The sequence below is a fragment of the Bidens hawaiensis genome, unplaced genomic scaffold, assembly GCF_021521415.1.
Source record: "Bidens hawaiensis isolate Kalapana, Puna unplaced genomic scaffold, B.hawaiensis_p1.1 tig00007412_1, whole genome shotgun sequence".
NCBI classification, from domain to species: Eukaryota; Viridiplantae; Streptophyta; class Magnoliopsida; order Asterales; family Asteraceae; genus Bidens; species Bidens hawaiensis.
This window is the reverse complement of record NW_027491516.1, coordinates 168674-181649: the sequence shown is the minus strand read 5'-3', so window position 1 is coordinate 181649 and position 12976 is coordinate 168674. Positions and strand designations below refer to the sequence as shown.

The following is a 12976-nucleotide window of genomic DNA, read 5'->3' as shown; positions in this document are numbered from 1 at the left end:
CGGACGTTTCAAGTTTTAACTTTTTGAATTAAGTTGTTGCCAGTTTACTTTCTGTTTTGATGTTAAAGACATTTTTTATGATTTTGTAGATGATGTTTATAGGCGGTTGAAAAACGAGCTTGCATCTCCCCACACCTATCTTATGTTGTGGAATTTGAAGGCTGGTTGTTGCGGTGGAGATGATAGATATGGTGAAGTTGAAGATGTGTTGCGAATTTGCGAATAAACACGCTTTTGGACTGAATGTTTAGGCGCAAGCTCATGTTTTTTTTTCTTTTTTTGGTTTCCTGGTTGTTTTGAGATAGAAAACTGGTGTTGCTATCATTTTCATTTTGTAGTTATTTTAAGGGTTTCTTGAAGGTGGTTGCTTTCATGTTTATAACAAGTGATCATATGTCATTTGTTTTGTCATGTCATAAGTGCATAAGGGTGTGCAGGGCACCACTCGCGGTACTCAATCAGTTTCATCGGCTTGTTAGGTAACACTGGCACAATTAGCTCGGTTTGGGGATTCGGCATTCAATTACCCGGGTGTGAAGCTGAAGATGAATGGTTTAAGTGTCATTCGGGTATGTTGGGTACACACCGGGTACCTAAGACTTCAGTTCCCGTTTAAAATAGCTTTATAAATTTTCTAATGTCTGTTTACAACAAGACTTTACATCGAGCTGCATAATATGGAATATGGATACCTAACGTGGCTACCACACATCTATAAATATTTTACTTTTAAGGGACACACGTCCTGCTGTCTTTAAACTATAGCTATCTAACGCATCCATAAACTTAAAATAATCATATACGATTATCAAAAGTTGTTACATACAATTGATTTTGATTCTTTATGTTAACCATCAATTGGTTATGTGAAGTGTTGACGGTTTTTTTACCAAATTTAGTCTTTATATAAAAGTTATATGACCATTTCTAAGTAACAGAAATGGTGTATAAACCTTTTAGAAATTGATTTACACCATAATCCAAGTTTTACAGCAAAAACAGTCATTTTCTGTGCATAGAAGGATTTTGTTACTCCAAAAGATGGTTTCATATAAGCATCTACATTTCCATAGATGTGAGTTTAAAATTATATGGGAGGTGCTCAAACTTAATTTGGTAAATTTTGAGGATGTCATATTGGAGCCAGTTAAAATTAAGTCAATAAGGCTAAAATCTTCCTTTGGGTAATTATGTAATAATATAACGGATGCCCAAAACTGAATTAGATCATTTAGAGTTTAGCTGGTCATTAAAATTTATAAAATTGGTCAACAGACAACCGGGTTAGGTTGACTTTATAGTCGAGTATATTTGGATAAAAACTTATGGTTTAAGTAGTCAAGGTGAGTGCATATCACTCCTAGAGCAATGCAAACTTAAAGGTGTTGCGATCTAATGTACGCAACCTTACACTACACCTTTAGTGCCAGAGGTTGAACCAGTGGCCTCCAAGTTACAAATCAACAACCACCAAAGTAATATTTGCACAATCTAAATTGTAGTTACCATGTAACCAACCAATTTGACCGTCTAACTTGAAAGTATAGACCACATGCATGTAATAGCCAAATTGATACGAATAACATGTTCAAATCCAAACTGATAGGTTGAATGTGATGTGGTGATCGATGTTAAAGCCAAATAAGTTAAGATATCGCTTCATCACGACAGGATTCTTCTAAATTTTGCTCTAATACCTAAAAATAAAACACTTTCATGATAAGGTTGGGCCCAATGAAACATAAACTCATGATTACATACATATAAGTTTGGATAGCATATGCAAAGTACAATGGTCAAACATGCTGTTAACTCATTCAGAATTCAAATGTGTTTGAAGTAACAAAAACAGAGATGCTAACAGTGAACATTATGTCATATAACACACTATTAAAAACCATTGTGTTAAACAGAAAGAGATATCCTAAGTACCTCAAAATCCAGTGAAAATCTTGTATTAGGCTTTCTTCTTCTTGGATTTAAGCATCACATATCCAATAAAGACCGATAAGAAACAAATCAAAGCGACACCAGCATAAACAGGTAGCAGGATCGCATATTCTTGAGGCAAAAAGTAACTGTGTACAAAGTGATCCTTATCAACAAAGGGCTGAAAGAACCGATGGAAAACTTAGTTAATCACAACCTTAGAAATTTGAAAATAAAAACGAAGTAAACAAGAAAATGAAGTTAAGAAATGAGCACAACTAACCAATATGATCACCCAAAAGGTGTAATAAGCGAAAATGGTCACGCTAATGCTCGCTAAAATGAACCCAACCGCCCTGTCTGCCAATTCCATTGTACTTCCACTTGTAGGTCAACTGAAAGGTAAATTCAAAAATGTTAGCAAGGCATTGCCCGGGCAGAAAGATCCAGCTGATACAACTAGCCCGGCGTGTTTGGTTTGCCATTCTTGTCAAAACCAGCCTAACCCGAACCGCTAACATTTAACAACCCTAGTGTTGTTTGTAGAGAATACTTTTAACTAATCAAGTATACTTTACTAAGAACTAAAATTGTAGTAATAATTTTCTATAGTCTGTTTACAATATCATACGTAAAGTAAATTAGCCCAATTATTTAAATCTCTATTGCCATGACACTGTCACAAAAGGAAGCCCAATATCATATTAATCAATTGTGATGTCTGTAACTTGAATTACAAAACCCTAATTTTTAAATCAATTTACAAAATATAATGGAGCATATATTAACGAATGGAACAATAGAAACTTACTTGTTTGCCGATTATAAAAGTTAGGGTTTCTGTTGAATGTTCAGATCACGGGCTTCCAGATCTTTGTTCACGTAGTTGTTGAATAATGAAGATTGAAGACAAACACGCCAACAATTCATATGACGAAAAGTTTTATTTACGCTTGTAATTTGGGGATTAATTTTGACCCGGCCCATTTGTATTAACAAATTACAAATTTTGACCCGGTCCATATGCGTTAGCGGATCATGATGGAGCCCAAACCAAGGTGACAGTTCCTATTATTCATGTCCATTGGTAGATGTGTCCAAAACCGGTTTTTTCTCAAACCGAACTGGTTTGGTCGAAACTGGTTTGATACAAACCTGTTCGGTTTAGAAACCGTTTAGGAACAAGAGAGGTTGACCTAGTCCAGCTCGGTTCGGTTGGGTTTAAAACCGGTTTTAACCTAAACTGGTTCGGTTCTAAAACAAGTGTGCACTCCGCACATCACAATTACATTAAATATAACAGCATTAACCACATTCAATGGCATGTAAGAACACACTTACATTTCTTTTTATTTATTTTTGATTTTTTTACTGCAAATTAAACCCCATTTGATAAACCACCAGTCCCGAACAAGAGAAGCTCCTAACCAACTCATATGTGCCAGAGGGACTGACGCTTTCGTTATACTTCCTTTTTTTTAAACGGCGATGAAACATTTTATTAACAAAGCTAGCGAGAAGATAGAGATACTACATTTACACCATGATAAGTAAAGAGTAACTGTTTGGGTACGGGAATCCAAAACTGAAATCACACCAATATTTCTCGTCAATTCACATTCAATGGTCCGTAAAAAGTTTACCAAGTCCTTGCGAAAGACACGGGCATTAAAAAGATTAAAGATGCATTGCAATTTACAATATTTTTGGTAAGTTGCGTGATTGACTTCTATTTTTTAAGAATTAATAGAGATTTGTGCAGTTTTTATTACGAGATCATCTTACTTGTTCAAAGTTCCTTTTACTTCTTTTTATTTTTTAACTTATTATTTATGCATTAGATAAAGTATAAAACGCTTATTTGAATATTTTCTCTCTTTTTTTTAATTTCTTTTGAACAGCAATAAAGTCCTATATGATGTTATGAATATGTCACAACTGAAATGAATACAGAATCTATTTTCACGAAAAAGGATTGCCAAAGCCTAACCCTCGTGACAAACTCGAAAGTTCAACTGCGTTGACAAATCAAACTTGAATAAAATATGTATGGAAATCATTGGTTTTAATATTTTGCATTTGCGGTTATTGCCGTTAACCAAACCAAATCGAACTGTGCACACCCCTAATTCGCAATGTTCGAAAACAAACGTGAAAAGTTTAAACAAGTAACATGAAATGTTCTTTTTTTTTTCTAAATAAAAAATGTGATATTTGTTTTAAAGCACCTAAAGTTGTAACATTAAATTTATCTAATAAAATAATTATTAATAAGTCACGTCTTAACTGCATAAAATGTTAGTCCAAATTAAGAAAATCACATGAATATGTTTGGTTCACCTTAGTGCAGCCCATGAACCACATGAATCATGAACTAATAACATGAAGATCATGTTCCATAAACACCAACTAATAAACCAATAAAAATATGGAACAAATAGTTTCACATAGGCCAAATTCATGAAGAAAGATAAATTCTGTCTTGCAACAGTCTAACAAATATAAAGTTCTATAATCACCACTTCATCACGCGCGTACCAAATCCAATTCCCCAAATAAAAATATGTAAACCGAACCATAACCAGCCCTACATAACCAAACCTGTCACGGGTGCAGGCTTGGAAGAGTGATGTTGCTCATCCGGAGCGGTTGGGGACTCGGTCAAATGAACTTCAGCATAATCATCAACCATTTTCCTCCTTTTTTCATCTTCAGCCTTTTCGACCTTCTCTTTAGTCTGTTGACCAACTTCACCAGCTGCTTTTGCCACTTTGTTAAACGCACCCGTCACCCATGAAGCACTCGTGAACACATAACGGTTTTTCATAATAGCAGACCCCGCATTGGCAACCGTATTCTCAGCAGCAGTTAGAGCCGACTTGGCCTTTTCAGAAACTTGAGTTTCTGGTCAACTTCTTTTGACTTTATCACTCACGATTGACGTACCCACGTTGACTTTTTCAGTGAACCCGATTTTCTTGTCAAAGGAAGCGACTTTAGCAGATGCTGTGGAAGTTAAACGATGTTTTTCATCAAAATTTTTTGCTTTACCAATCGCGTCTTTACCTAACACGAAACCCTTTGCAAACATGCTGGTTACAACGTCCTCTGCCTACGTAAGGCAGAGTCGTTTCCAGCTGGCGCATTGCTTCCAATTGGCTGCAAAGATATTATTATATTATTACTTGGCTTTTAACATTACAATTTACAAGGTTCATATAAACTGAGCTTACGTGAGAAGCAGCTGTTGCAGCCGGTGGAAGCTGGTACTCAGGGTCTAGAGTTACAGTCACAGTCGTATCAACTATTGTTGCACCCTAAAGAAGAAAACATATATGACAATATAAATATGTGAAACATATGTGAAGATCAACTGTTGACTATAGATCTAAAGGAAAAAAAGAGCAAATTACCGAGAGAAGAACGGCAGTCTCAGCTCCTTGACTATCTGTAAACGTGACATAAGCAATTTGGGAACGCTCATTATGACTGCAACAAAATAATCATTACAGTGTTACTGTAACTATAATAGCAATAACAATAAAAGCTAGGAAGATAAAGGCTATTTTTATATACTAACCTTTGCGTCTCAACATAAACAATATCTCCAGAGAACGAAAAGAACTCCCTTACGTCTCGTTCAGAAGCTCCTAGTGAAAGATTGCTCACTTTAACAGTTTTAATCTGCAAATGATAATTCCATGTATTAATTTCGCGCTGCATAACCGAGCTCGAGCTAAGCTTAGGTTCATTTACTTTATTCTCAAAATATATACAAACAATTAAAATATATATAAACTAACTAAATTATAATAAACGAACCAAGCTCAACTTGTTTACACCCCTAAACTTCCACCTGTTATGTTTAACAGATCCCATTCTCACAACTTTAATCCACAACATCAAGTTTTACACATCAAACTTAAGTTAATTAAAGTTATTCAACCGCAACATGTAATATGACTAATAATAAACATTTACATTTAAATTAGATCCCGAAGATAATTAAATCAACCGTGATTTTGAATACTCTACATATCAGATCAAAGATTCAATTCGTTATGAATCTGGATCAATCAAATTAACAAACCAGATCTACACTGTTTCAGAATGATGCAATAAATCAAGCTCTAATAAGTCGGTGAAGTCAGCGATAATAACAAAGAAGAACAAATAATAAACATTTGTTGAGCAGATTAATACTTACCGACATTGTGATTGCTTGATTAGAAGATCAGAGATAAGACGGACGAGTTTGCCGGCCGGACGGACAAGGATGAGGGGTTTTGGAAAGTTAGAAGAAGGGTTTCACGCTTTGACGGAGTTGTGAATTGTGATTTGATTTTTATTGAATTGGAGAATTTATATAAACGGAAGGTATAAGTTTTGATGCGAAGGGTGCAAGTGGCGATGCGTGGTACGCTTTGACGTATTTGTACGTAGGAAGAAGACGTGGAGGCAAGTTCTGACGTCTTATTGCAACACGACGTGATATACGGTGGATCTAATTGGACAAGAAACGGGAACAGTCTTGGGATGATAATTTTGATTCAAACCCTTTCAAATGAGTCAATTTGAGTTGTTTTAAAAGTTAAATGAGTTGATTTGGGTAAAATGTTTTAAATAAATGAGGCATTTGAAATTTCATCCTTTTATTTTCGGGTCAAAATGGGTCGACAAGTTCAAAGAAATGGGTCGACGTGGGTTAGTGTCTTAAGGAAATGTGACAGGTTTCGGATCGGAACGGGTTTTCGGGTTTTCGTACTAGACAGGTTTCGGCACGAAATGGGTTTTAGATCGGAACGGGTTCGGTTCAGGTTTCAAGTCAACACGAGTTTTCACTCGTGATGTGTTGGGTTTTGGTTTCTTTTGTTTCTTTCTGGTCGATTCCGGGCTCGTTTTTGTTCGTTTTTTCAGTTTTGTTTTTGTTTGGTTTGAATTCTTTTAGTTTCGTTTTGATTGATTTTTTCGATTTCGATTGATGTGGTCCGGTTTTGGCTTTTTGTTTCTTTGTTTCATTTTCGTCGATTCTTTCGGTTTCGGTTCGATTCTAGATGGTTTTTTTTTTATGGAACGAGGACAACGTATGAAACATTTTAGTGTTTTTACTTTTTTTGCTTATGATTTATATTTTAAGTTATAATTTTTTTATTATTATTTTTGAATATTTTTTAAGGGTTTTTGATCATAATAGAAACCCCTCAAAAAAATTTTAAAAAAATAATTAAAAAAATCATAACTTAAAATATAAGTAAAAAACGAAAAATCTAAAAAAACTAAAATGTTTTCGCCGTTATTCTCGTTCAAAAAAAAACTCAAAACCCGGTTTGACCCTAACCTATTTTGACCCAAACCAAAACAACCTTTTTTTTAATTGACTCGTTTTGACCCAAACTCATTTTGACTCATACTCGTTTTGACCCATGACTCATTTCAACACATGACTCGTTCGACCCAACCCAACCCAACCCATTTGCCACCTCTACGGAATACCATCACTTTCTTTTTTCCTGAAATTAATAATATTTATAAGTATAATAAATATATATATAACAAATGATATGTTTAAATATTATATCGTCACACCGTGTGTTATGTTAAAAAGTTATGTTTTTGCGATGACACAACGATTGTCAAGTGGTAGTCGGCGGTAGGATTTCTTGGGGAACATCCAAGTCATACTCTGAAGCCAACGTGGATCCGTTAAGATAACATAGTCTGACTAGAGTGAAACAATGAAACTCTTTAATTTGGGGAGTGTGGTGACCTAAACACACAGTCGTCGTTCCAAAACAAAATAATAGTAAACTTACTCAAATCAATTTGGACTGTGATGTTATCACTCATTGGTGTAAGGTGCCGGCATTGTTTGCTTTCTCTATATGGGATGCTTTGAGGTTGCATAAGTATTCATGAATTAAAGAAAAAGAATGCAAAGATGTTTTATATCATTTCTATGACAATTTGGTGTATTTGGAAGTTGGGAAATGCAATGACTTTTTTATTTGAAGCCTGCCCTCTTGAGCCGTGTAGTTGGGGTGATCAAAGCCACTGGCTTTACGTGGACTAGGGGTGAGCAGAAAACCGAAAATACCGAAACCGAATGAACCGAAAAAACCGAAACGAAAAAACGAACCGAAGCATTAACCGACGGTTTTTTTTTGTTTTTTCGGAAAACCGAAATTTCGGTTTCGGTTCGGTTACCCATTTCAAAAATACCGAAAAAACCGAACCGAACCGATTAACTTGGTATATTAAAATAAATAATTTAAAGGATTGTTAAATATATTTATACTAAGCCATATGCGCCAACAACCGAAACAAATTAGGAGTTTGTTGGTTCAATAGATTTGTAAGAGAAATTAGAGTTTTTGAAAGGAATAGTAAATGTTAATATTTATTTTTGTACATAGGAACTAGTTGCATAAAACAATTAATAGACGAAAAAAACAAAATAAGAAAAAATAAAAAAAAAAACCGAATATAACCGAACCGATACCGAAAACCGAAAACCGAAAAACCGAAACCGAACGGTTTTTATATATGAAAAACCGAATTTTCGGTTTCGGTTTCACCTAAAAACCGAACCGAACTGAACCGTGCTCAGCCCTAACGTGGACAAGGTGATATGTTTTTAATTTGTAATTTGCTATGTGATAATGTGGGTACTAGAGATGAGCTCGGTACCGACCGATACCGATAATACCGATTTCGAAAATCGCAAATTTTTTTGGTACCGGTACCGAAGGTAAAAATTCGAGAAATACCGGTACCGTACCGATCCCAAAACTCAAAACTTTGAAACTGATTCGGTACCGACGTTACCAAATTGGTACCGATTTCGATACCGGTACCGAATTTGCTCATCCCTAGTGGGTACTCTTACCCACTCACAAGCTAGATAAGCTTAAGAATAAAGGAGTAGCAAACATAAGCTCACAAGCTAGGGAAGCTTATGAATAAAAGAGCAGCAAGCATAAGCTAGCAGATGGGGAAGTCCGACATTTGCCTAGCAAGATTCCTAAGTTGACCAGGAAGCTCTTGCTATAGTAATGTCAGAAAAAGTCATACCTGATGAAAAGTTGGTGTCTGCCATAAAGCAAAATTAACAACAAGACAAACAAAAATCGAGCAAAGGTTACACGAAAATAGCATACACCCAGTCTGCATAAGCTGAAAGCTGAGTTGTCATTTTCCCATTAAGAAGCTTAAGTTTCCTCCAAATAAGCTTCCGACTGCCTATAAATAGAACATCTCACCAAAGGTATATTCATTCTCATTCACTCTATTTTCTCTCTACTCACTTCATACACATTACTCATATCAATCTTTGTATCATATAATTGATTCTCACGCCGGAGGTTGATCGTAGAAGACCCCCTCCTACGTGAGACTAACCGGTCGTGTTTTTTTTTGTATTCTTAGCATGTTAGGAAGCTCCGGTTAGGCACATACTCTTAAATCACCATATCATTATTGTTGGCTATCCCATTGTAGCGACAAGTGGCGCCCACTGTGGGGCTACTCTACTTAGAACAACGATTTGGGAAGTTTTAGCTCAATTGTATTCGAGTATTGTTCTCTTATGGCTAAAAAGAGTAATCATAATCAAAGTATTCCTATGAACGATGATCGGCCGGAAAATAATTCCTCTTTTGAGGAAATTATTGGCTGTAGTTCGCGGGAAATGAGCAGGTCGTTGGTCACGTCATCATAAACTTTTGAGTTCCTAACACCACCCTCATCTAGAAGCGGGACATTCTATCCAATGAGTGATTTTCTTTTTCCGGTGGAGAGAATAGATATGACGCCAGAGGGTTTTAAACGGAACTTCCTTCAGCTAGGGAGTTGATGAACAATTATGCTCAGGAGGAGCGAGCCAAGGGTGAGAGTAAGGTTAGATTATAACGAGGAACCCGAGATCACACTCTTCCCCATGCATAGTCCCTTAAGCATGAGCACACTTTCTCGAAGGAGAAGAAATGTTCAGGGGCTCAACAGCTCACAGATAGGAGAATATGAGAACACAAGCTCTCCTCGATAAACAGTGAGCCTCACAGCTTCACCCATAACCCCTAACGGAACAGAAGAGCACCATGGAACAGCTTTTCCAAAGCTCACCCGTTGTGGTGCCTTCCTCAACAAGAACATCCTTAGTAGAAGCTCTGATGTCATTACTGTAACACCGAGTCTTTAACCCTATAAGAATTTATATAAAATAACTAACTTATAAAGTATAGGGACTAAAAATGTAAAAATCTGAAATCCTTATCCATCGCGATACGCGATGGGGCAGGCATGAAGCCCATCGCGTAGCGCTATGGAGTGGCACAAAAACCCAGTTTTGGGCGGCGTAGCGATGCGCGATGACGCACCCTAATGGATCATCGCGTAGCGCGATGTAGAGGCAGTGGACACGTGTCCAACTACATGTCAATACGTGGCACGATATGACAGGCCACGTGTCACGAGCCGGTATGGCGGCGTCAAATTGCGGCGTCGCGATACGCGACGGGTGAGAGAAAACCCATCGCGTATCGCGATGGGTACCAAAATTCGCCTATAAAAGGGGGTGATGGGCATAACCCATTTTCCTCCCAAAACAAATTCAATCTCAAACACATAAGCATAGGGAATTGTGCCCAATACCCGAGACAAGCCGACGTGCCGTTTTCTCAAAGTTCGTGCAATTAACGAAGTCATAATCAAGTAGTAATCATATAAGCGAGTAGATCAAGATCCTGCCCTTTTCTTATTATCATTCCAAAGTATCCGATCTAAGGTAGGAGTTACGTTTAAGTTATTCAAATCATAGCTTAGTCAATCAATCAAGGCTATGGCCTTTAACCTTGAAAGTATTTTGTAAACATTCACATTCATAAACAAGTTTTCATAAATGTTACTTCATAGCAAATTAATGTTAACCAAAGATATATTTTGACGAGCGTGTAGTAAAGTGTAAGGGTGATATCACTAGTAGTAAGTTTCTTGCCTAAGGAAAAGTAATTCGTACAAATCCCAATCAACCGAGGGACCCGTTTACTTACCTGGAGAAACTTACCAACTTGTTATAACCTATAAGCCAAATCATGCTACATCAAACGTCTAAAAACTAAGTGTTTTCATTCACAATCAAAGATAAACGATTTCAAGGTTAAGCTTAGCAATCATAGCATAATCAAAACATCATTCAGGTATTTATTCAAACCTATTTATGTATAGGTTAAATATCATTCTCAATCATTCACAGTCAAGGTTTTTCAACACCGACGGTACAGGTGAATACGTAACCTTTTCAATCAATCAATTAAAACAAATTTATACCCGACAAAGATGAACGGGTGTTTGTCTTAACGAGTCAGTAAATAAATTTCATGAGATCATGTGATCTCTAAAACGTTATAATACAAAGTAGAGAATAAAATCAACTCAGACTGAATATGCATGTGTCTGGATCCAAACATAACTGCTAAGCCTAATCAGTCAAAGACTAGGTAGCCGTAGGCTAAACAGTCATGACTAGCTCTCTGTTCAGGTCCTCGTGGCTCGGAGAATACCGTTATGTGTGTAGGGCAAGGGTACATATACTGGAAGTAGGAATGCTTCCGCTGAGATTGTCAAGAAAACTATACTTGTATTGTAATGTCATTCAAATGTTTTATAAAGTCATATGTGTTCACCAATATATAGCTGACGTATTTTTCCAACCCATTGCAGGTAATTAAGCGTAAGTAGCATTAGCAAGGATTGGAGTCTTAATGAAGATAGAAGCGCGTACAAGATGGCTCCGTTTCTTATAACTAAAATCCTTGTAATATGAAACATATATTTTGTAAACTAATACTTGGGTATTTAATTCCCGAGTAAATTTTCAATGGAAACTATTATTATATTCAAACCTAAAGTCTTCCGCTAAAATTTACCCATAACTCTGATATGTATACAAAATACGTACCGACTTGTGGTCACACGCCTAGGCCCTAAGTCGGGGTATGACAGTGTCACACCCTCAAAATCCACTAACGGAGTTTTACCGTCAGAGGGTGTGAACTGGCAGGATCGGAATCATTAGTTATAACCAAACCAAAGAAAAACGTTTAAATGAAAGTAAGTGCGGAAGCGTAAAACCTTAATTCAAAAGTTGCGTCACGCAGGACGACTTAAAACCAAATGTAACTGTTAAAATTAAGTTTGCAGAATAAAAGTGTTTTCATTAATGCATGCTCCTAAACCGCGCGCCCGCCTCGGCTACCTGAGAATAACATACTAAAAGTGTCAACACAAGGTTGGTGAGTTCACAAGTAAAATAAGATAAATCGTTTAGCGTTTTGCGTAACCTCGTTACGACGTTTAAATGTTGCGTAACCCCGTTACGACGTTTGAGTGTGTAACCACGTTACAACGTTTGAGTGTGTAACCACGTTACAACGTTTAAGTGTTGCGTAACCCCGTTACGACGTTTGAGTGTGTAACCACGTTACAGCGTTTAAGTGTTTTGCATTACCAGATAGTGTTATGTCAAATTATATATCGATAGGTAGCTAATCTATACAACAAGTATCGCTAAGTGGTTCGCGACCGAAGCTGACTGTTTATCAAGTGCCCGTCACCAGGTCCTCCAGACCATGGTAAGTGTTAGCCAAAATTTACACCCACTCAACCTCCAGTTGAGCTTAGCGTCGGGTGGGGTTTGTCAAACCCAGTAGTACTACCCAAAAGTGACTCGCTATTCCAAATATTAACCGGTCCGATGTGTGGGACTTCAAATGTTACGTATGCCGCTTAGCCTTTACAAGTGATATATAATTTATAACAAAATCTTTCATATGCGTTTATCTCAGAAAATATGTTTATCGGAGTATGTTATCTCCCCCAATTGAAAAACGTTTGAAAGCAGTTTAAGAGTGGGGTAAGTGAACTCACTGTTTGCGAAGAATATCCGATCTAGATCACCAAGTGATGCGCGTCGTAGAAAACTCTCTAGCGTTCTAAAATAACAAAGAGATTTTCTAAGTATCGGAACGTTTAACGAGTCTCTAGACTCGGC

The 12976-nt window shown here is 36.8% G+C and overlaps 1 protein-coding gene and 1 pseudogene across 2 annotated transcripts; both read right to left on the bottom strand.

Annotated features, from left to right (window-relative positions):
* Positions 1-1712: 1712 nt before the first annotated feature.
* On the bottom strand, positions 1713-2806 carry LOC143635147 (dolichol-phosphate mannose synthase subunit 2-like). The gene is made up of 3 exons (XM_077103036.1): positions 2741-2806; positions 2213-2324; positions 1713-2110 (listed from the first exon to the last, which is right to left on the bottom strand). The coding sequence occupies exons 2-3, from the start codon at positions 2300-2302 to the stop codon at positions 1958-1960; spliced, it is 243 nt and encodes an 80-aa protein (XP_076959151.1). The 5' UTR covers positions 2303-2324; positions 2741-2806; the 3' UTR covers positions 1713-1957.
* Positions 2807-4068: 1262 nt separating this feature from the next.
* LOC143635146 (binding partner of ACD11 1-like) lies at positions 4069-6437 on the bottom strand (annotated as a pseudogene). Its single transcript, XR_013153998.1, has 5 exons — positions 6137-6437; positions 5510-5613; positions 5343-5418; positions 5163-5246; positions 4069-5088 (listed from the first exon to the last, which is right to left on the bottom strand). The product of XR_013153998.1 is annotated as a binding partner of ACD11 1-like (transcript).
* Positions 6438-12976: the final 6539 nt, after the last annotated feature.